General features: G+C 36.5%; 1 protein-coding gene across 2 annotated transcripts in view; it reads left to right on the forward strand.

Annotated features, from left to right (window-relative positions):
• The window catches only part of METTL25 (methyltransferase like 25), a 107,013-nt gene that overhangs the window by 20,592 nt on the left and 61,107 nt on the right, over nucleotides 1-25,314 (forward strand). For both annotated transcript variants that reach the window (XM_056116371.1, XM_056116378.1), the window contains 2 exons: nucleotides 1,292-1,891; nucleotides 5,586-5,733. In XM_056116371.1, the coding sequence (XP_055972346.1) occupies nucleotides 1,292-1,891; nucleotides 5,586-5,733 (748 nt within the window). The remainder of the gene's footprint in view (nucleotides 1-1,291; nucleotides 1,892-5,585; nucleotides 5,734-25,314) is intronic.

The raw sequence follows: 25,314 nt of genomic DNA on the forward strand, positions 1-25,314 counted from the left end.
CATTTTAAAAAGTAATTTGGTATTTTGGAAACCTGAATAATTTAATACACCGATTCATCAGTCAACTTCTAAATGTATATTCTTCTCTATAGAAACTTTTGGACATAAGAAATTAGAAAATATATATAAGTTGTGCTGGAGAGATTGTATAGTTGGAAGGGCATTTGCCTTGCATGTTGCTGACCTAGGTTTGATCCCTGGCACCCCATATGGTTCCCTAAACATGGCAGGAGTAATTCCTGAACACAGAGCCAGAAATAACCCCTGCACAACACTGGGTATGACCAAAAAAATTAAAAAGTTATATACAAGTATGTTCCAAGTAATAGGAAACTTATAAAAAACCAAATGTTTACCCAAATGGTTTTGAATTATTAAACTGTGTTATGTTCCCATATTGGACCATAAAACACGAATAAATCTTTGAAAATTCTGAGTCATATCTGATTATGCTTAGTGCTTGCTCCTGGCTCTGTGCTAAGGTATCTCTCCTGGCCGTGTTTGGGAGACTGTATGTAGCTCTGGGAATTGAACCTGGGTTAGTACAGGGCAAGGAAAAATACCCTACCCATTGTACTTTCTCTCCAGGTCCTCTTACGTATTTTTCACTGTAGGGTATATGAATATTATATGCGTCTCTATTGTTATTAATTTCTGATAACCCTATATATTGGCACATGCTAAGTTTAATAGTTTATTTCTTTCCAATATTTATTACATTTCCCTTTACTTGCTACATTGAAAGTGGTTGGTTTTTTACTTAGAGTTAAAAGCTTAAAATAAAAATGCATCCTTAGAGGCCCGGAGTGTTAGTATAGCAGGTAGGGTGCTTGCCTCGCTTGCGACTGGCCTGAGTTCAATCCCTAGCACTGTATTTAGTTTCTTGAGTCCACCAGGATCCTTGAGCACAGAATTGAGAATAAGCCCTGAGTAGGTGTGGCCCCACAGCAAATAAACAATAACAAAAAATAAATCATAGATTGTATGTACATCTATTTGGTTAGTTACTTTTTTCTTCTTCTCCCATTTTGAGTCATGTTTAGTAGCTCTCCCAGCTTGGTACTTGAGGGGTGTGCAGGTCGCTCCAGGCAGTGCTGGGGAGCAATGAAATACCAGAGATCCGACGAGGCCTCCTGCATACATAGCATGTATAGCATCACTGCAGCTCACGCAGCTCTGATCTCTGGCCCTGGTTAGTTGCTTTTAAAAGAATACTTGAAAATGCTTTCTGCTGCTGTCTCACAAAAAAAAAAAAAACAAAAATCAATTCATTCTGTTTTCCTTATCGTAGGTAATTGATGTAGGTTCTGGAAAAGGTTACCTGAGCTCCTTTTTGTCCCTGAAATATGGCTTAAAAGTTTATGGAATTGATTCCTCAAATACTAACACTCATGGAGCCGAGGAAAGAAACAGGAAATTGAAGAAGCACTGGAAGGTCCATCATACTTCATCACAATTAGATGTCAGTGGACTGGACTTGAAAATGGCAAAAGAAAGGAAAGTACATGATGAAATTAAACACAGAGCATATAATGAAAGAGAGAGTAACAGCTATCCTGCAAATCAAGAAAAGATGTTTACCTCAGACTTTCTGCCACAGATTTCAGGCTCTGTCATTTCTAACATCAGAAACAAAAAGGAAAATCTACATGTTTATTCATATCAAGGGGAAAATTTGTGTTTTGAAAAAGCCTTTTCTCTTATAGACCTTTTGCCTGTAAATGCTATAGAACCTACTTCTTTGTCCCAAACACCCAACAGAAAAATGTCCAAAGCACATAAAGAGAGAAGAAAGACTACATCAAAGTTGAATGAACCAACTATATATTCACCTTTAACATCTTTTATCACTGCTGATTCAGAGCTACATGATATTATTAATGATCTGGAGGTAATATGTCTTTTGAATTCCCTAATTTGATTTATAAAAGTGCTGTTCAGCATAGAATTAAATTTTATTGCTAGTTTATTTAACCTATGTATTTTATTTAATTAATCTAAGTGGTCAAGAAAATTAAATTATATTTATACTTTTATTTTTGTGCTCACCTGTCAAATGCTGAAATCATGGCTTCCAGAATAGGATGTCATTCATTCATTTCAAATTTCCTTAATCAAACATAAAACTAGCACAGAATTGGTAAGCTAAATTCTTATTATGTAGTTTAGGGATTGTTAAAATTCAGAAAATTAAGAAAACCCCTACATTTTAATTTGAATTTGAAGTAGAGCTACCTAGGGCTATACTATGTTTAATGTTAGCATTGGTAATTAAATATGTAATTTTTATGAATAAGAGTATATTCTGAATACTCATAAAAATTTGAGCTTTCTTAACAAGTATTAAGTAATTTAATGAATGAATTTCAATCAAAGGTAACTATGTTAGAACAAAGTTAGAGAGGAACTTATAGAAAATATATGGCCTTAAGTCACAGTCTTTTAAGAAATAGAATAGTCTTTGAAATTGCAGTACTCTAGCTTTCTTAAATTGTCAGAAATTCCATACAAATGAATTGGATAAATAGAAGATACCAAAATTTTAATTCTTTGTCAGCTGACAACTCTTTTGTCATTATGGATGATATATTTTTCTTTTTCCTAGGTATATTTTGGGTATTACTAAGTAGGAGAAATTGTTATTCCTCATTAATTATTTCTCCTATATATGAAATTAGTAATTAGGTTATACGTTAAGTTTCCTTTAAGGTGAAAACAAACCCAATTGGTTTAACCAAAGATCCACAGTCCACAGTCATCCCATTGTTCATCGATTTGCTCGAGCGGGCCCAGTAACGTCTTCATTGGAGACTTTGTTGTTACTGTGTTTGGCATATCAAATACGTCACGGGGAGCTTGCCAGGGTCTGCTGTGCGGGCGAGATACTCTCGGTAGCTTGCCGGGCTCTCTGAGAGGGGCGGAGGAATCGAACTCGGGTCAGCCATGTTGGCTACATGCAAGGCAAATGCCCTACGGCTGTGCTATTGCTCCAGCCCTAACCAAAGATAAAAAAGTAAAATTTTTATAATTGTGACTGGATTAAAAAATGTTTCTCATAAATGTTTCTTGTTGAAATTAGCACTGTAGCACTGTCCTCCCGTTGTTCATCTTGTTTATCGATTTGATCGAGCAGACCCAGTAGCATCTCCATTGTGAGACTTACTGTTACCATGTTTGGCTTTGCTGTGCAGGCAAGATACTCTTGGTAGCTTGCCAGGCTCTCCGAGAGGGGCAGAGGAATTGAACCCGGGTCTGTTGGGTCAACCGCATGCAAGGCAAATGCCCTACTGCTGTGCTATTGCTATCGCTCCAGCCCATCATAAGACTATTGTAAAACTATTGTATATATTTTCAAAATTATTTTGACTAGTCTAAGTCCTCTGCATTTTTTAAAATAGATTTTAGAATATGTTTTATAATTTCTATAGAAAATCTACCAGGACTTTTATAGGGATCTTGCTGAATGTATAGATCAACTTGGTAAGTTGTCATATTAACAATCAGTCTTACAATCTGAAAAACTAGATTCTCTCCTCATTTAGTCTTTCATTTCTCTCAGCAGTAGTATTCCATAGTATAATCTTCATGATTCTTTTAATCTTGTTGAAATTATATACTAAAAAATATGTATTGTATGCTGAAAAATATTTCTTGGGTCTTGTACTGAGTAAAAAACTTACTGACCATAATTAGGGGCTAGAGAGATAGTATAGTGAACAAGTCACTTGCCTTGCACACAAACAATCCAGGTCCAGTATCACATAAGGTCTCCTAAACACCTCAAGTGGTGATCAATGAGCACAGAGTCAGGTCTCTGCCCTCTGACCCCAAACAAACAAAAATTAAAAAACAAAAACATGGTGATAGTAGTAGCCACAGTTAATCATTACTTATGCATATTTTGCTCTGGTTTAATTTGATGATTGCCTATTTTTAATTAATGACCACCTAATGTTATTTAACTAACTGTATGATGTATTCATTAAAGAATGAAATTAGGACTTTAAATTCATTAAAGAATGAAATTAGGACCTTTATTAATGAAATAGAGGTCAGACAGAGTTTTAAGGCTCTTGCCTTTCTTGTACCCAGCTGAGTAATTCCCCAGCACTGCATATGATGACTCTTGTGCTGCCCACTTTAAGGAGATAAGCTTAGAGATATCTGTATGCCTGAATAATAATTTATCCTTCATGATTGTATTTTATTTGTAATGTAATATCATAGAATCTCTTCAACTAATTATTAACAAAACAAAGTATTTGTGCGATATTAAAAATATCCCCTTTAAGTAGAATGTAGGTAAAGCAAATGAGTATTCTTTCAAATCAAATCTATAAACTGATACTTTTTTCCCTTTGAAAAGGTAAATTGGCTTTTTAAAAAATTCTTTAGATTATATAACATTTTAATAATATTTATACTATCTCTTATAAATATATAATATAGCATTTGGAATAAAATTCTGTGTTTTGAAGATGATTTTTAAATATACTTAATTTAATATTAATATTATCATAACTTAATATTCATAAATTTTTTTTAACTTTTTTTTACTTTTTTTTAACTTTTTAAGTTTGAATGAGCATTTTGGGAAGAAATTAATTTTAAAAATTGCTTAAGAAGATGAATGTGTCTCAAATCATTGTTTTTCCTAGTGATGCAATTCATAAACTATAAGTGATGACTATTATAATGATAAGAAAGGAAAGCATATACTAAATTTTATTCTGTGCTAGAACTTAAAATAAGTCATATATCAGTATTAACTTTCTTAAGATTTTAAATTGCCTATTCAGGTAAGGTAATATCATTATGCTGTTTTGCTAATGAGCAAGTTAAGGCACCAAAACATTAAAGTATTGATCAAAACTCTATGAATGTATGCAGATATACCAATTATGTATGTATATTTAAATTAAGTGCGATGTATTTTACTTAAATCACTTATGGAAATGTATTTAAATCAAATTTTGGGTAATTAAAAGAATCATTTTTATATAAAACATTCTTTAAAAGTTACATAAAATTGATGTTAGAATTTTTATGAATTTTTTCATTGCATTTAATACTAAAGTAATATTTTTTACAATGACTATGCTGTCTTTTTGGTATTAGAATAGCAGTGTCAACTTCGTACCACTTATTTGCTTTTTAAGTTTGAATGAGCATTTTGGGAAGAAATTAATTTTAAAAATTGCTTAAGAAGATGAATGTGTCTCAAATCATTGTTTTTCCTAGTGATGCAATCTGTATTTTATATATTCAGGCTTTATTTTGGCTAGTTGTTAAGTAAATATTAGTTGTAAAGATCAGAGAAAATTCAAATTTATAAGGAAACAATGTCACTAGAGAATTCAGAAGTGTATCAACTGTGATAAGAAGTCACAGCCATAAGTCATAGCCATCTTGCCTGTAAAGAAAATCCATATTTATTATGAAAATTTAAAAAATATCAACATTTTTTCAATAGAAAATTTGGCTACTTTATATGGACCAAGTGAATATTGAAAATCTTCACCTGGAATGTTTATTCAGACTTTATTTTCAATTGCTAAAATTAATATTCTTTTTTTTTCCTCAAGGATTGTTTGATGGTAGGTCTGCATACTTGTGGTGATCTTGCTCCAAATACCCTGCGAATATTCACTTCCAAATCTGAAATCAAGGGAGTTTGCAGTGTGGGATGCTGCTACCATCTCTTATCTGAAGAGTTTGAATATCCACTTAAAGGTACAAAATTCTCCGTATTTTATAATTCTGTTCATTTAGCACAATACCTGCTTTTCTCCCTTCTTTTGTTTTTTGCATCATTTTTGTTCTGAATTAACATTTGAAATAACATCTGGTATTCTTGCAATTGTAATGTCACACAAGAAGAAATTAGACAACTCTCATCTTATTTATTTTAGTTTCTTTGGTCATAAAATGGTCTTAACTAGAGGTTCTCAGATATTTTTGACTTATTGCTTCCTTTTCAGACACAATTTCTCAGCACCCTTTTAGAAATGTATCTTTAGATGAATAGGAAGCACCCTCCAACCGCAGGTTGCACCCACAGCTACTGCTGCCTCCCTAGATCAATCCCAGAGACTACATGACCTGTTTTGGGAACCACTGGTCCCAATGAATGTTAAACGTTTTGCGAACGTGGGTAGGGTAGGGCACTTGCCTCACAAGCAGCTGACAAGGTTCGATCCCTGGCATTCCATATAGTCCCGAGAGCCCCAACAGGAGTGATTCCTGAGTACTCAGCCAGGAGTAAGTCCCAAGTCCCTCTGGGTAGGACTCCAAAACCAGACAAAACAAGCAAACAAAAAATGCTCGATAATCTTTCCTTCCCAGTGGCTCCTAAAATTACTTTCTGTATCCACTTTTATATATTGTGATAGCACTACAAAAATACAACTAATACCAGTGGGTCCGCATTAGTTGAATTTTTACTCCAGGAATGTTAGCAGTTCTCTTTTTATATGATTTAATAAAGTGTTTGCTAATGTTCAGTATTCCTTGCTAAGAATTTTTAGGTCAGGAAGCATTTTTGTATATGAAAAGTATTGTTTGATTTTTGTTTGTTTGTTTGTTTTAAATCTCAGGTGAATATGGCTTAAGTTTGATTCTTTTTTTATTTAGGCATTTTTAGATAGTTACTCATCCACAGTGTGGTAAAGTGGTAGAAGCTGGGTTGTAGATGGTACTCCTAGGTTTCGACCCACTTTCTATGTTTGGGGGGCAAGTAATAATATGACAGAGAAAGTTGAGAAGCAGACAGTTTTACTCTTTAAAGAAAAAGGCCAGAGATCAAAAGGCCCCACTAAAGGTTTGCAAAATGTATCTATCAGGAGAGCTACACACAAAGGGATCATCTCAGGGCTTAGTGATCCATGACAAAGTTTCCTGTGGAAGTTTAAATACCAACATAGATACCCGGACAGGATTTAGATTTACACAAGCAGATATTTTGGGAGGGTGTTATCTCCAGCTTCCTGTCACTAGCAGGATGTGGGTAGTGTTGGGGAGGATAGTAGGTGCACTAGTATATTTTCACATGCAGACAGTTTTTGACCCTTGTTAGAACTGACAAGTGTTTTGTGAAATAGCTTATTAAATTCAATTCCTTAATGTTAGTGTTTTTAAAAAATATCTTTTGGGAAAGATGAATAAAAGTATAATGGAAGATATATAGATACATAAAGTAAGAGTTTTTATTTTGCAGTATTTTGTGTTTAAACTTTAATACAGTCAACTTTAGAACTTCTAAAATTTATGTATAAAATTTTCTGTAAGGCTTCCAAAATATATGTATAATATTTTCCAAAAATAGGAATACCATAACATTCTACATAGTGGAATTTGGTTCTTGGTTCCAGAGCTTCCTGTTTTATGGATACAATGAAATGTACTTTTTTTACATGGCTCAGTTTGGGGGTAGATGTGGATATATGATATCTTTCAATTCAGAGGTATCTTGTTTCAGGGAAATTCCTTAATTTTAGTGTCCTGCTGTTTTCTTTCACTCTGTCATCTAGTCCCCAAAGGTGTCTTCTCTTCCAGTATACTTCCCTCTGTTACCCCAGCAGTTAATTTTAAAGGCTATCATCTGTTCAGTGTTCAGACCTGGTCTTAGTATAAACCCACCAAGGACTGGTTCCTTTTTTGTTGTTGTGTTGTTGTTAATGTTGTTGTTTTGGGGACCACATCCAGCAATACTCATGGTTACTCCTGGCACTCAGGAATCATTCTTGGCTGTGCTTAGGGGACTACATGGGATGTCAGGGATTGAACCTGGGTGCGCCTCACACAAGGCAAGCGCCTTTCCTGCTTTTCTATCACTCCTGCCCCAGTTCCTATGTGTGAACTTTTTGTTTTTTGGTTTTGGCAGTCTACTTCTTTCACACTGTTTTCTTCAGTGACTACCTGACTCCTGATTTGGGATGTTTATGACTTGCTGCATTCAAATAAAAATTTTTATTGTGGATATGGGCTTTTGAATTGTTTCATTCGTTCTCTGGTATTTGTCAAATATGAAGAGATTCATATAAGAACTATCATTATTTCATGACACATGGAAGGGGCTTTGGTATGTTCTGATATCTTAGTTCCTCATTCTGTTCTCTGTGTGTGTGTGTGTGTGTGTGTGTGTGTGTGTGTGTGTGCGCGCGTGTGTGTGTATGCATGTGTGAAGTAAAGTCATGTTTTGTTGTTGTTATTTTTTTTTTAGTAATTATAAGAAAAGAGAGAGAAGAGGGCAATCCATAGAGTAAGAGGAGAAATTACACACCTGAGATTAGGATATGGGTGATACCATAATGGAATGTGCTTAATTAATTCTATTTTTAAAGGGTTTGGCAAAAACTGCTTAGCAATGTAGAAAAAAATGTAAAAGATTAACTAGTTACTCCCCTGCCAGTGCAAGTAGTATTAGTCTTTAGGTACCTTTCTAACAGATTTTTGCAATTAACTGGTAAGTATTCATTGAGCATCTATTCGAGTTAAAATGAGAAATACCTTTGAATAGGGTATGTGAGAATGCAAAGGGAGAATGAGAATCGGTGCATTTGTGCTTCTTTTCTCTGGAAGATTGCAATTTTAATCCTTTCAATACAGAAACTGAATTTATTCTCATTATTGTATCTTCAGAACAAAGATCATTTTCTTAGACATGATTAATGTCAAAGTTTGCATAATATTTGAGTGATAATTGACAATGAATCCTAAGAACTGAAAGTAAAATCACTATTCCTGCATTTGCAGCTGTATTTCATGCTCATGGGAGGCCATTTGGTTGAGTTAAACAAACTCTAATTGATTAGTTATTTTCAGAGCATGTGCTTTGGTAAAATAATATGAAATAAAGGGATTTGAGGAAGGGGCTTATGAAAAGTCAATACTTTGTTTTCATATGGGTGGAGGGGTACTTGGGGACCACACCTGACAGTGCTCAGGGGACCATAAGTGGTACCCAGGATTCCAGCCAGGGTCGCAGCTACAGCCGCTTACAAGCAAGTGCCTTATCTCTCTTGCCCCTGAGTCAATATGTTGGGATAGAAGAAACTCAAACAGATGGCAAGTATAGTCCTGTTCAGGTTCATAAATATTCCTTGAACACCAACTATGTTTCTCATTATTATGCTGTGGTGACATAAAAATGTATGAAATTCTGTCTTCATTGAAAGGGATATGAAAATAGTTATAATTACAGGAAGTAGATCATCTCTTTAATTTTTTTTTTTTTGTAAAAGTCATGTAGACCCAGGGGCTGGAGAAATAGTATTGTTGGTCGTAGGGTGCTTGACTTGCACATGACTAACATGGGTTTTATTTCTTGCACTCACCCATACTTTCCCCTGAGCCCTACCAGGAGTGTTTACTGAACACAGAGCCAAAGGTAAGTTCTGAGAATGGCTAGGTGTAGCCTCAGAACAAAACAATACAAGAGTCATGGAGACCTAGATAATATAAATAAAAATAATACCAAATATTCCTCTGTCCCTTTTGGATAGCCCGGTAAGCTACCAAGAGTTTTCCACCGCACAGCAGAGCCTAGCAGGCTCCCTGTGGCATATTTGCTATGCCAAAAACAGTAACAGCAAGTCTCACAATGGAGACATTACTGGTGCCCACTTGAGCAAATCCATGAACAACAGGGTGACAGTGCTACAGTGCTACCGAATGTTTTAAAAATTAACAGTGCTTTTAATTTTTAATAGCAATGTTTTAAAAATAAACATATGATTTATTATATGTCTAGTAAATAAATTTGCATATATACCACATATTTTTTCATTTTTAAGAAACAAATAGCAATCATTACCTTTTTCTCAGTTAATGTATTTTGATGAGTTTTAGAATTACCTCTTTTTAATGATTCCAAGGTTTCTTTTCAATGCTTAAGTTTTGAAGTACTTCACATTTTCTTAAAGCAATGGTGTTCTTTCAATAAACTAAAATTTAGTGAACAAACGATCAAGTTTATGTAGAATTTGTGGAGCATAAAATATGATATCAGTATTCATCTTTATTTTTTAATTCTCAATTGTTTGTTTCAAAGTGGCAAAGTCATTATTTTAAGAGAGGCTATTATATTGGTATTAGCATATAGTAGTTTATTTAGTGTTCAATCATTCATAAAATAAACTTCGAGTCCTATGGGTAAGTAAGTTAGTAGAATGGCATATAGCTCACCCTATTGGGATTGGGGTGGAGGGTTGAGAGCATGTTTCCAGTGAGGTGCCCTGCACCACGACTTGAATGGTCAGTTGAAGTTCATCAAAGAATTGGGAAGAGTGTTGCAGAGACAAAGGTATGGCGGGATATATTCAAAGTCAAGTTTTCCTCTCTTTGCATTTTTAGTCATTGTCTCGTCTCTCTTTTCTCCCTTACATTTTCTCAAAAACTGTAATGATAATAATCCATCTACTCATTTCAACAGGTACAAAGGGGTAAAGTTAATAGGAGGCATGTCACCGTTGGGGGCGATGAGAAGATGGGAACTGGAAACTGGTACATAGTGAAGGAAGCCAGGAAACTGACACTGGTAGAGGCTGTGGTGTTGGAATTCTTTTTTTTTTTTTTTTTTTGCATGAAATCCTGCCATTATCAATATTGTAAATCATGGTGCCCTAAAATATAATTCAGAAGTTAAAAAAAGAAAAACAAACTAAAGAAAGGTGAATCTGTGAAAGCGGAGGAGAACCTGTGAGTCTCAACCAGCCTCGCCAGAGAAAGCAATGCTGCCAGGAGCTTCAGGTTGCTCCAGTGGTACCCAAGGGGCTCTAGGGCCACACACTGTGATGCCTGGGGGAACATGGCCTGCTGGTGATCAAACTGGATTTGGGCTGCATGTCATGTTTGTACCTTAACTAGGAAAGGACAGTTTTGAGAGTGAAAGATTCTTCCATTTTCTCGCTTCTGTTTGCCTGATGCCCATTTTCCCAGTATCTCTCCTTGACTAATGTAGTTTATTTAGTGTTCAATCATTCATAAAATAAACTTCGAGTCCTATGGGTAAGTTAGTTAAGTAAATTAACTTCTACTTTTTACACTCTGGGAGAGAAAATCTCTCTGTTCACAGTTTCTTGAGCATTAATCTTGGAAATTGCTTGGGAATAAAGCAGCTTTGCCTTCTTTTCTCTAGAGTTGAAGTTGCATCTGATACAGAGTTGATATAATATTTTTGGCCCCAGACAAGGAAAAGTGCTGGGAAGGTTTTAAAGACAGTAAGATAGAACTGGCTCTTATTTTATCTTCTTGGTGTAGTCACTTCATAGAGAGAATTGCTGTCAAAAATATCTTAATCATTGACAATCAGTAGGGGATTAGGTTAATAACACAAGGTTTAAATGTCAAAATATAATGATAATTTCTCAAGGTTACTTGCTTTCCTCATAAATACCTGAAATGAACCTAGGGCTGTGAGTTTTGCTTGTCAGGAAAGCCAAGAATAATTAGAAGGAAATAGGACTGAGTGATATGATGAAATAGGTGGAGATGTGTTTAGCATGGAAATCTTCAAATACTCTGGCAGTCAAGAAGTGTTAGAAAATTGAAAGATTAGAGAAAAATGTAGAAAAACAAGTGATAACAATAACAAAAGTAAACTTGGTTTATTTTACAGTTTTGCTTGGCCCGGGACTTGCTTCACATTCTTATCTCAAAAATTAGGTGGCAGAGGTTACTTACTCCCTTCTCTTCCGTCCATTTTCTTGTCTCCATTTTTCTTGCCTTATCTTCACTACAGCAAAAGAAGAAAGGTTTGATGCATCTGCAGTTTTTTGAGCAGTGTTTCTGGTTCCCCAAATTGGACTCCTCTTTGAGGTAGATGCCTGGATCTGCTTTGACCTTCTTAATCTTAGTCTCTGGGCAGGGGGCTTTTATTTTAATTGGTTTTTAGGTAAACTCCAATAAGCTGCCTGGTTAAATGCAAAGTAATTATTATGGTTTCTAAGAAGACATGATGAATTCTGGAGGATGACTCATAGAAATATTTTTAAGATTGTAGTTACTTAAACCTCTCCCTTGCAGACTTACACTGTGCATAAGTTCCAGTTTGCAGCTTCAAACTGAACACTGAACCCAAAAGAACCCAGAGATTAGAGGCCAAGATGCAGAGAGCTGGAATGATTAAATCAGTACAAAAGCCTTGACAGTCTAGAGCTCAGGGTGAAAACTTGGGAAAGCCAACCATAGATGTCAGGAACCTGGATGATGAATGCACAATGAACGTAATAAGGGTTAGAATCAAGGTGGGAGGCCTAGAACAGGCAAGGATTGTCCAAAAACTTAGAAGTACCACTAGAATTTTGAAAGCTTAACTGTTGATATGCAGAATGAGTGTATGTGTGTTTGTGTGTGAGTAGGATGACAAACAATACGAAGTTTGTTCAGGACTATTTAGTAGCCACTTTTTTGATAAATGGAATATTGGTATTACTTTAATCTCTATTTTCAGAACCTACTACTTAGTGTTCCTTATAAAAGTAGAAGTTTGCTTCTATACAGTTTGACTATTGTCTTAAAGTAACATATAGCTTGAGGAGTATGGCTATACAGTGTTGCTCATCCTGCCATATATTCATTAAGTTCTTCTGTGAAGTTAGACATCTGAATTGTCAAACATGTCTTATGTCTCTTCCTTCATATCTTACACACCTGCTCCTCATGCTCACTTTGTTTTAACAGCTGTTTTAAAGTTTGAATTCGGGCAGATTTGGCCTTTGGGATGTAAATCTGAGTTATTAATAGTCCAAAATAGTATAGTAGAAGAGTCTGGTATGTACACTGCAACATTTTATAATGATATGTACTATGTAAACAAGATGTGCTTTACATGAATATGTTTACCCAGTTCTCTGTGGTAGACCTTAGAGGTGGTCTGTTGTGAACGTCAATTTTTGAAAATACCTCAAAGCTCTCTGAGCCATTATGAATGCCAAATTTGTACCATATGTTTTTAAAACACCTTTTAAATATTTATACATTATGAGCCAGTAGTTCCTAGGAGAACAAGAAATGCCAGGAATGGTTTTTATTGCAGTGCTTTATAGAATATATGTTTTCCCAGCTTGACTTGTTTCAGTGTTTTTTTCTCAATATTGATTATCATTATAGCTATTAACTTGAAATATTCATTTATTTCTTCCCAGTTGGAGGAAGCACTTCCTTGCTTTTTTTTCCTGTCTTTTTTTTTTCTTTCTTTTTTAGAGACATGCAATAGGAAATATGACCATTTACTTACTTAAGTTCACATATCTCTTTATTCTTGGTAACTGAATGATGGTTTTGTTCAGATAATTCTTATTGGGCAGCTTGAACGCTTTTTATAGCTCCAGGAGTAGGCAACTCTATCAAAATTAGTTACGATAATTCCATTTATTTAGGAGTAGATTATTGTTACAAGTGAGAAAGCCTAGTCTAAGGTATCACAGGTAATATTAGTTTTCCTGGATATTTACCTGATGACTTTTAAGACTTTGGCTTTCAGAGAGGAAGTAAAACAGGCAGGTTCCTAGACTATCATTACAGATGGTTTCACAGCATCTCTGCTGGCCTTCAGAGCCCCTACTAAGGTTAAAGCTTATCAAAGCATGTACTTGTGCTCTTTCCCTACCTCTGCCCAGAACCATGCCAGGAATTCTTGTAGCTGTATTAGTGCCCTCCAAAACTCAGATTGTCAGAGTAAATGGAAGTAGTAGACCTTTGAAAGTCTGCAGTTTTCCTTCTAGCCTTGATATACTATAGACTGTTAAGGTCACTCTTCCTTATATACCTCCATTTCCTTTTTGTTTTTAACTGAATGATGGTTTTGTTCAGATCATTCTGAAAAAAATTATCTGAAAGGATGATTGCAGAGCACCTTGTGGTAGTATCTTTTCAGCTGGTCCTGCCATTTCTGTACCAAATAAGAATTTGCTCAGTGTACAGGATACCTATCATAGTCTACACTGTCTCTACATGACTCCATTTCTATCACCAGAAGGAATTTTAAGGGAGGAGGCTAGATTATACTCTAACCCTCACTATCATTGAGGACTAATAATTACAGATAATTCTTACTAATACTTACCAATAATTACTAATAATTCAGACACCTGGAAAGGTGTCTGAGATTGAAAAAAAATGTTGATTGTGTTCTTTAAAAAGTAACAAGTTGGAGTCAGAAAGATAGTACAGTAGGTAAGCACTTGCTTGCCTTGCAGGCTTCCAACCCAGATTCAGTCCCCGGCACCACATATAGTCCCGCAGACCCTCCCAGAATATCCATGAGCACAGAGCCAGGAACAAGCCCTGAGCGCATCCAGGTGTCACCCCAAAACAAAAGGTAACATACTATTTTATTTTAATTTTTTTTTATTAGTGAAACACCATGAGGTACAGTTGTAGATTTACAATTTTTTGTGCTTGGGTTTCGATTATACAATGATCGGATACCCATCCCTCCACCAGTGCCCATTTTCCACCACCATGGATAATATCCCCCCCACCCCTATCCCCCTATTCCCCCCTGCCTCTGTGGCAGGGCAATCCCCTGTGTTCTCTCTCTCCTTTTGGGTGTTGTGGTCTGCAAAAGAGACATTGAGTGGCAAACATGTTCAGTCCATAGTCCACTTTCGACATGCATCTCCCCTCCTGGGAGGGTCCTCCAAACACCCTTTATTTGGTGTTCCCTTCTCTGTCTGAGCTGCCCTTTCCTCTAGAATGCCCGACTGGCCACTAAGCTATGGAGTAATCCTCCTGGTGCTGATCTCAGCTATTTTTGGGTATTAATCTCATATTTATTTTAATTTTTAATTTAAAAAATATTAGAAGCACTGTGATTTACAAAGTTGTTCGTCATATCGTTGTTTCAAGCATTTAGTATTCCAACACCGCCAATGTGACCTTCCCTCCACTAATATCCCTAGTTTCCCTCCCAATCCCAGACTTGCTCCCTTAGGCACATAACAAATTTACTTTATATTGGTTATTCCAACAAAACTTTAAGAAATAACAAATAGAATGATCAGATAATAAATCAGTGCGAGCCAATATGATTGGCTTTAACCTATATGGCTTTAACCTATGTAAAGAAGGAAATAAAGGCCACTTAATCCAGTATTATAAAATGTCTATTCACATTTATGTAAGTAACTTTTCAACTCTGGAATCTAAAGTATATTGCATTAAATTTCATTTTATACTTGGACCTCATTATGGTAATAATCATGTCTTATCTCTTATTAATGCAATTTTTAAAGAAACTCTGCTAATATATATTGAAGTTTATATGAAGTACGAAAGGCCTACATGTGTAAATTTTCTCCCTACACTTTATATAAACACTGTGGTTTACAAAGTTTTTGATGATGGTTTGTTACAGGCATTTAATATTCCAACACCAATTTCGCCAGCATTATCACCTTCCATCCAACATTGTCACCAAATTTCCCAACCACTCCTTAAGTCTGCCACTATAACAGGCCCACAATTTCTTTAGAAGAAAAAATTTGTGTAAATTGTTGTGTATCACCATGGAGACATTAAGTTCTTGTATGATGGATTACTAAGATGTTGTTACTGGCTAAATCTTTTGTGTTTAGGTAATACACTATTTTAAAGTAAGCATTAAACTGGATTTTAGCATAAAGAAGAAAATGTAATATCTCATGCAGCATTGTATACAATCCCTATCATTTTAATACAGATTTAACAATATTTTCTATCATTCTTTTTTCTTTTTGTTTTGGGGATCACAGCCACTTGTGCTCAGGGCTTACTCCTAAATCTGTACTCTAGGATCACTCCTGCAGGAATCAGGAACCATAGCAATGATGTGGATCACATTGGGGTTCCCCCCATACAAGGCAAATACTTCCCTCCTGTATTCTCTGGTCTCTCATAATATTATTTGTATCATTAATACTTATTTTACTAAGTAAATCTGCCTAATATCATTTGATTCTACAAGTTTGGAGGTTGTGGAAGAAGAGTGCATGGTTTCTCATTTCAAAAAAGCATCCATTTCATTTCCATTTTCAGTAATGTGGGAGATGTGATTTTTCTGAGAAGCCCTCCTGCTACAGTTCAGCTAGATTCTGGCTAAATTTGAACATGTCATTTTCTTTTAAGCACTGCTGAGTCCACAAAAAAAGTTTATGTGGGGGTGGATCTTGAAGGATCAAAATCAAAGCTAAAAATATTAAAAGGAGAGGTGGGGAAGAGGGAGGAAGAGAAGTTAAAACCAGAGCAGGGAACTGTCACTCAGTTGGTAGCAGAGAATTACCCTGAGGCAAATGCTGGTCATTTTATGATCCAGAGACGGACATGGAATCTCCTGCATGGTAGGAGAAATTGGCCCTGAAAAGCCCATGTGTAGCTATGACCTTCAATGAAAAAAAAACAATCTTAAATCATGCAAAAGCAAACAAATTCTTTCAATCTCTCTCTCTCTCTCTCTCTCTCTCTCTCTCTCTCTCTCTCTCTCTCTCTCTTGCTTTTTGGGTCACACCCAGTGATGCACAGGGGTTACTCCTGGAATCTGCACTCAGGAATCATTCCTGGTGGTGCTCGGGAGGAACATATGGGATACTGAGAATTGAATCCGGTTGGCCATATGCAAGGCAAATGCCCTACCCGCTGTGCTATCACTCCAGCCCCCAGCAAACTTAAATTCTTGAGGGGGGGTGGGAAGTCCGTAATCCAAACTTTCCAAGTTTAAATTCTACTGGATGAGTCTACCAAATTTTTCTTGAAAAGTTTTAAATTATTTTAAGTACAAAAATTATTCTGACTAGGTATTCTGGTTCTCCCCATTCCCCATTGTCTCATTTGACAAAAAATAAAATAAAGCTGAGTATGGATAAATTTTGTTTCTTTGGGATGAAGATGGGGGGTTGTGAGAACTAGAACCTCACCCATTGGTTTCAGACTCCCAACTCTGTGCTCAGGGATCACTCCTGATGATGCTCAGGGGATTATATTAATCTGGGAGTGCTGTAGTGATGGGCCATGCTATTCCTGGCTTGGAACTTGTGCCTCATCTTTGGTCCCCAGCTGAATTTCTTCTGCTCCTTGAGTCTCATCTTTGGCCCCCAGCTGAATTTCACTGGGATTTTTCTGACTTGTATTTTTTTTTTTTTTACATTGAAGAGCTGGTAGGGCATCCTTGCACATGGCTGACCCGATCCGACCCTGGTTCTATTCCTCTGCCCCTCTCGGAGAGCCCGACAAGCTACCAAGAGTATCATACCCGCATGGCACAGCCTGGCAAGCTACCTGGATGTATTTAGTATGCCAAAAACAATAACAAGTCTCACAATAGAGATGTTACTGGTGCCCAGTAGAGCAAATCGATGAACAGTGGGAGGACAGTGTTACAGTGCAACATTGAAGAGTAAATAATTTGACCTAAATGTGCCCATTAGGTTATTGTGTTTATTATACTAAGAAGAAAATAAAATCAAATTCTTACTACTGAAAAGAAATTTGTTATTTTGAATAAATTCTTTTCAATTACTTTATTTTTTTGTTCTCTATAAATTATTGGAACCCGGGTCAGCTGCTGCCATGATCTGGATATAAAGGCAAAGGTGAATCAGGAGAGAGACACACACAGAATGATTGCACTTATTTGTGGGATATATATATATATATATATATATATATATATATAAACATAGTAGGAGACTAATAACAAAGGACAGTAGAAACAAGGGCCAGGAGGACTGGCCCACTGTTGAAAGCTTGCTACAAGTGGTGGAGGTGGGGAGGGCAATTAAGATAGAGAATTCCACTATGACCATGACAATGATTGTTGGAAATGGTCTCTCTGGACAAAACATTGCTGAAAGGAGTGAAAAGACGTAAAGGGACAAGCATGATAATCTTTCAGTGCCTGTGTTACAATCCATAATGCCCAAAATGAGGGGAGAGAAAGGGGAGGAGGGGGGGTGGGAGAGGGAGAGGAAAAGACTAGGGGGCAGATGTTAAGAGGGAAACTGGGGACATTGGTGGTGGGAAATGTACACTAGTGAATGGAAGGATGTTACAACACTGCATGACTGAAACCCAATCCTGAACAACCTTGTAACTGTATATCTCACAGAGATTCAATTTAAAAAATTTTTTTTAAAAATTTTAAAGATAAAAGAAAAATTCTAATTCATTTCATGAGACTTTGTAACTTTGAGCAGAAATACAACAAGAATTTTAAAAGAAATAAATTTCTCATATGAGCATAACAACAACAAAAGCTGTCTTGCTTTAAATGTAGTGTGCTCATGTTTCCTTGTACCTCTTTCTAAATAAATCATAAACATTTTTCTTTATTTTTTATATTTTTTATATCATGAATTGGTACAAGATTTTTCATAGGACTTGTCATAATGTGAAGTATATTATTAGCATAGAGACTGTTTCATCCAGTTAATGTTGCAGGTGTTCCATTTGTGTCTCCTTGTAAGCCCAAGATTTAAGAACTATTAAAGGGTCCACCAATGGTAGCAAGAGAAGTGTCATACACAGAGAGAACACCATTGAGGCACTAGTGTTTGGCAGTGTTATACACAGAGAGAACACTATTGAGGCACGGGTTTTGTCCTTTAGCACTTGGACTTTGCCATTTATATAAGCTGAATAAAAATACTGAAATCATAGTATTACTATTGATTTTCCTGCAGATAAGAGTTTTTGAAAGAAATATACATTTTTACTGGGTGTTTATTTTCTATTGTACATATACTGTCATTTCATATTTCTTTGAGATTCTGGTCTCAGCTATAGTTTTAACCTGGGCTGGAGCGATAGCACAGCGGGTAAGGCGTTTGCCTTGCATGCAGCCAACATGACCCACACAGGTTTCGATTCCCAGCATCCCATATGGTCCCCTGAGCACCGCCAGGAGCAATTCCTGAGCCAGGAATTGCATGAGCCAGGAGTAACCCTTAAGCATCGCTGGGTGTGACCCAAAAAGAAAAAACAAACAAAAAAAAACTATAGTTTTAACCAAAGCATGTTACAGACATTAATACACCTGATATTGAGATATTGATATGATATTGAGAGCAGCAAATGAGAAATAATCAATTATACTTTACCATTATGTAGTTATGCCTCTTTAGACTATTCTGTGAAACAAGAATTCATATATGGAATCTATATCTTAGTGACTAAAATGAAAGCATGCTTTGGTGAAAGTTGAAGGATAGAACCATTCAAAGCTCAATTCATATTTATGGGATATATATGTTCAGGAATATGAATATATGATCATTGTGCTGATTTTCTTTGTTCTGTTTCATTTTTAGATTTTGGACCACACTTGGTGGTGCTCAGGGCTCTTTAAAAACACTCAACACTTTAGTTCTGCAAAGGGAATCAAGAAGTGTTGGAGAGAATTTGTGTAAAACATATTTTTTGCACTTTTGGGAACAGGTAGTCTTGGTTTGAGGAAACAATGACTTAAAATATTTGAATTAATTGTTTTAAATTTATATAACTAAAATATAGATTTTATATTTAAAAATTATTTTTATAAATGTGTTCACAATAATTTATTGCATTCAATATTTCGACAGCAATCCCACCACAATTACAAACTTCCCACCACAATTTATTTTGAATTTTCCCACCACCACCTAAGACTGCCCCAAAGGCAGATGCTAAATAATTTATTTTGTATTGTTTGTTATGAATAATCAACAAAAAATGATCCAAAAAGTTTTTGTGGAGGAAAGTGTGTAAAAATTGTTGTATCTCACTTTGGAATCATTATGCCCCCGTATGAGACAACTAACATGTTGTTACAGGTTGAGCCTTGCGTTCTAATTTATATATATATATATATACATATATATACATGTATATAATATTTTTATATATTGTATATTTACATATGTATGATCAAAATCGGTTGCCTTCTGCCTTACACCCTATTCAATGTGGTCTCCTACTCTTGGGATATCAGTGGGGTAGAGTATGAGATGTTTCTCCAGGAATTCTAAAATTTTAAATAGGGTGCTAGACTTGGAATTAACTTTTTAATTGGATGGTGATTTGGGGGTCTAGTGGCATCTCCGAAGTGCGTTGCTCTCTTTTGAGATTTATTTTCTGAGTATCTGGATTATGGCGGTTTATATGATGCCCAGAGGCAGTTTGTGGGCTTGACTGCCAGGTAGCCAGAAGCACAGGGAGATGGTGGGAGGGTGCCCATTCCTGGCTCCTTGCGACCCTCGAGGTTTTAGTCACAAAACCAACCCATGTAATTGAGTTTTTCAGCAAATACATTCTTATGCATGGGAGGCTTATCCCGAGCCTGTGAAAATGGCCATGCTCGTGGTGGCGATTGGGTTCTGGAGTTTGCAGCTGCCAGGGTTCTGTTGGGGCAAGTGTAGGGACTCATCACCCATCCCCCCTTAGGTTCCCCAGCTAGATTCTATCTTTACTTAAAAGTGTATAGTGTCTAAGGGGCAATCTTCATATACTCATGACAATAAGGAATTCTAACCTCTCTCGGTTCTTGAAGAAAATGTTGAGCAGCAGAGGAAAAGAGCAATATGCCTAAAAAAAAACTGTCAAGGCAAAAGTAGGGATATCTTAGAGTTCTGTTGCTGTTAATACATATGCGAGATGGAGATGGGTCAGAGGGAGACCCGAATAGAGATGACTAACTTCTGCATATTTGTAAAGTATTGTTAACAGAATCACAATCACAAATCACAAATCATTCTGTTATTCGTCGATTGCCTTTAGCAGGCCCCAGTAACGTCTCCTTCATCCTAGCCCTGAGATTATATTCAAGGCTCTTTAGGAGAATGAGACCCATCATTGTTACTGGTATTTGGCATATTGGGTACGCCACGGGGAGTTTGCCAGACTCTGCCGTGTGGGCAAGCTACATTCGGTAGCCTGCCAGTTTTGACAAATTCAATGGGAAATGTAGACTATAGGGAAAAAATGAACTCAATGATTTTAGATCTAAGACAAATTGAAAAGATGGAGATAATCATTTAATAAACTCGGATCTTGGAAAGACTACTTATTAAATTATTTCACTTTTTAAAACAGTATTTGAATCTTAGTAAACATTTTGATCGGGCTCAAAGGATCCTCTGCCTACTTGGAAAACTCAAATCAAGAATTAGAGAAATTTAATTTGGGGGTCGTGGGGGCTTGGTTTATTTGGCCACATCTGGCAGTACTCACAGCTTACTCCTGACTCTGTTCTCAGGGATCACTCCTAGAAGCACTCAGAGGCACCAGATCTGGTGCTGGGATTGACCCCAGGTTAGCTGCACTCAAAGCAAATATCCTCCCGAGTCTGTTATCTTTCTTGCCCTTTTATATACTTTTTTTCTTTAATCATAATCGCCGTGATTTACAATTCTGTTTAATGATTAGGTTTTATGCATATTGTCTCTCACCACACAGTGTCCGTCCACTTCCCTCTCCAGTTGTCCCAGTTTCCCCCAGCACACACATCCTAACCTCACTCCCATCCCCATCTCCAATCTAGTAGGGTAAGCTTCTTACTGAAAACTAGTTCTCATATTCTGTTGCTGTTGGACATTTGTTATACTATACCATACTGTGTTTCTTTATACCCCACATATTTTGATTTCCTCTCTGACTTCTTTGATCCACTTGAATTTCAGTGGTGAGTTTTTTAATTTCCGAGTTCGATTCCTCCGCCCCTCTCAGAGAGCCTGGCAAGCTACCGAGAGTATCTTGCCTGCACGTCAGAGCCTGGCAAGCTACCCGTGATGTATTCGATATGCCAAACACAGTAACAACAAAGTCTCCAATGGAGACGTTACTGGGCCTGCTTGAGCAAATCGATGAACAACGGGAGGACAGTGACAGTGAATTAACCTTCATTTTTAATGCATTGTGTGCTGAGGGGACAGTTGATATTATTTCTGTTGTCTTGATTTTATGAAGATATGTTTTGTGACCCAGTGTGCTCTCTCTTGGAGAGTGTCCTATGTATTTTGGAGAAGAATGTGTATTTGATTTTAGCAGATGAAGAGCTGTATAGATATCCGCTAAGCCCATCTCTTCCATTTCTTTCTTTACAGTCAAATTTCCTCATTGAGTTTCAGACTAGTTAATCTATCTAGGGGTGATAAAGCAATGTTGACATCTCCAATTCTCCAACTACTATTGTGATGCTGTCAGTATCTTCCTTCACATCTATTTGTAGTTGTTTTAAGTATTTTGGTAATCCCTCATTAGGTTCATAAACATTTATGGATGTAAATTTTTCCTGATATGTATATCCCTTAATCACTAAGAAATGACCAGCTGTTATAACTTCTTTAATCTTTTCTATGTTGTCTGATACAAGTATAACCACCCTGAATTTTCTAAGGAATTTTTCTCCTTAAAGTATTGTTTTTGTCTCTGTCTCTCTCTGTCCTTTTGGGCATTGTTGTTTGCAATACTGATACTGAAAGGTTATTAAGAATATCCCTTTACCTACTTTTAACACTCAGATCTTGTCCAGTGTGATCATTCCCAGCTATTACTGTCAGAGAGAAAAGAAAAGTCCCTGCCATAAAGGGGGTGGAGGGTGGTGGGAGGGAGTCTGGGGACACTGGTGCTGGGAAATGTACACTGGTGGAGGGATAGGGATTGTATAACTGAAATCCAATTATGAACAGCTTTGTAAGGGTCTATCTCACAGTGATTCAATAAAAAAAAGTTTTGCGCCTTTTACTTTGAGCCTTTGATTACGCCAACTGTTCAAGTGTGTCCCTGGTAAGTAGCAGAACGTTGTGTTCAGTTTTATGATCTGTTCTTCCATTCTTGTCTCTTGATTGCTGCCTTTAGGCCATTGACATTGAGTGAGATCATTGACACAAAGTTTTTTTGCCATCTTTCTCTAGAAATTATGTGGTTGTGAAATTTATCTTATTCTAAAGAAGCCCCTTCTGTGCTTCTTGCATTGTTGGGTTCAAAGCTATAAAATTCTTGAGCTGTTGTTTTTCCATGAAGCTTTGTATCTTTCCTTCAATCTGAAGGATAGTCTAGCTGGGTAGAGTATTCTTGGTGAGCTCTTCATTTCATTGAATTTTTTAACTGTATTTCACCATTTTCTTCTCACTTGATAAATTTGCTAGGAAGCTGCTTTGAATGTAGTTTCCGTCTTTGATCTTGTCTCTTTCGGTATTCTATCTTTATCTTCGAATTTTGTCATTCTGGTTACAGTATATTTTGGAGTATTTTAATTTGGATCTCTTTTGACTGGTAATCTTTGCACCTCTTGAATCTGGCGGATGTACTCCTCAACTCAGGAACTTTTCTGCTATAATTTCTTGGACTATGGTTCTTATTGAAATTGCCTTTCTGTTCCTTAGGGATTTGATTATTCTTAGTTAATCCTTTTGAATTTATCACAATGGCTGTTTGATATGCTACTCATTTATTTTGAGACCTTCTTAAATCTTCTGTTGTCTCTAGAGGTTTCCTGTATGTTATCTTGGAACTCATTGTTTTTATTCTCACTGCTTTCACTATACTGCCAGAATTTTCCTTTGAGTTCTTTTAGTTCACCTTCCAAACTTTTCTGTCACTTTTGATTATAGTTTTCCTCATCTCTGACCTATTACTCTCTTGTCTTTGTACTATTGTTTCCTTGAGCACATTAAACATTCTCATCATTTTCTCTCTAAAGTCTTTACCTGGGAGAAAGTAGGGTTCATTAGTACTAATTGAGTCCTCTGAGCGACTTGTTTCCCTCACTAGCTGTGGTGGTATTCTCCACTTATTCCCCATTGTATCTGTTGCAGTCTGGGGAGAGCCTTTCTAATTCGCCACTTGCAACCCCACTCGTGCTAGGGAACTTTCTGGGACAACCATCTAGATGTTGCTCTCTTCCTTCCCGGTCTGAGATATTCCAGCCAACTTTGTTTTTACTGTCTAGTTTAGAGTTTTTTGAGACGAATTCAGGAAGACTTTCAATGTCATTGGCCTTGCCATTACTCCAGCTATAGTTTAGGTTCATGATTTCTTCATCCCATGACTACCTTTTTGAATTTTTGTGAGAGTAGATGACTGGAGCTAGGTTTAAATTCATGTTAGCATGGTATGATTGGGAGTAGCCAAGCCACCTCCGATAAGTTCAGTGCAAGATTACACTGTGTTCCATGTGGGATATAAAGGAGGCCAGTAGTGCTTCTGCGGTTGGGGCAAGATGGTGGTTCCTGGCATCAGAGTCTTTGTGCAATACTCTTCAGATGCTTGGAGAGAAATAGGCCAGAGCACACAGCAGCTGGCTGTGCTGTGCTGTGCTGCTTCTGACCTGTCCCAGTAATTTGTCTTTAAGAGTTTTTAAGATCTCTTCATGGTTAATTACCTGTGAATCTGAATTGTTAGAAAATTAATAGTAATAAATTATGGATGTATGAGCCAGATGCTATTAGGAAAAAAAGGGCAGCATAATATTTCATAACTAGTGGAAGAAAGAAAGGTTTCTTTTAATGGTGCATTTGGTTTTCATATAGAGATAAGTATAAGCTAGGAGAGGACATTTTGTCAGCTCTGCAATGAAGACACATAGAGACAGAAACTGGTTTGTTGGGAGAATAAATTGGGGATGAGTAATTGGAAAGAAATTGTGACTGAAAAAACAAGTTGAAATTAGATTGTGAAAACAATGACTGCTATGCCAAGATGCCAGAATATTTTTCAGTGTGAGGCAGAATATACCTTTCTCATAAAAAAAAAAAAAATCTTGTATTTGGTGCAAAGGCTTGCATATATTCATCCACATTTCTGAAAAGTAGTATTTTTTGAACTTTTTTTAATTTTAAAAATAAATTTTTGTTTGTTTGTTTTTTGCGTCACATCCGGTGATGCACTGCGGTCACTCCTGGCTTTGCACTCAGGAATTACTCCTTTCAGTGTTCAGGAGAGCATCTGGGATGCTAGGGAATTGAACCTGGGTCAGCCGCATGCAAGGCAAATGCCCTACCCGCTATGCTATTGCTCCAGCCCCAACGTAGTATTTGTTGATGTTATAAAAAGGCCATATATTTCAACATTATGAATGAGCATGAGACTAAGAGAATAAGACTAGTTAGTAGTTATAGAAATCCACATCAGTGATATATTGGATAAGAAAGAACAATACAAGGAAAACAACAGTTTCTAAGGACCCGTCAAATATAAAGCAACTGACATGGTGAACAGTGATGAGGCAGTATGGCAGGTCAGAGGTAGGGGATGGTCTGATGATTCTGATGGGCAACGTTAGAGGGTTTTAATTTGCTTAAAAGATAAAATATCCAAATATATAATAATATGTATTATTATTGCTGATTGTAAGATTGTTTCACT

This window comes from Sorex fumeus, unplaced genomic scaffold, assembly GCF_029834395.1.
Source record: "Sorex fumeus unplaced genomic scaffold, SorFum_2.1 ptg000003l, whole genome shotgun sequence".
Classification (NCBI taxonomy): domain Eukaryota; kingdom Metazoa; phylum Chordata; class Mammalia; order Eulipotyphla; family Soricidae; genus Sorex; species Sorex fumeus.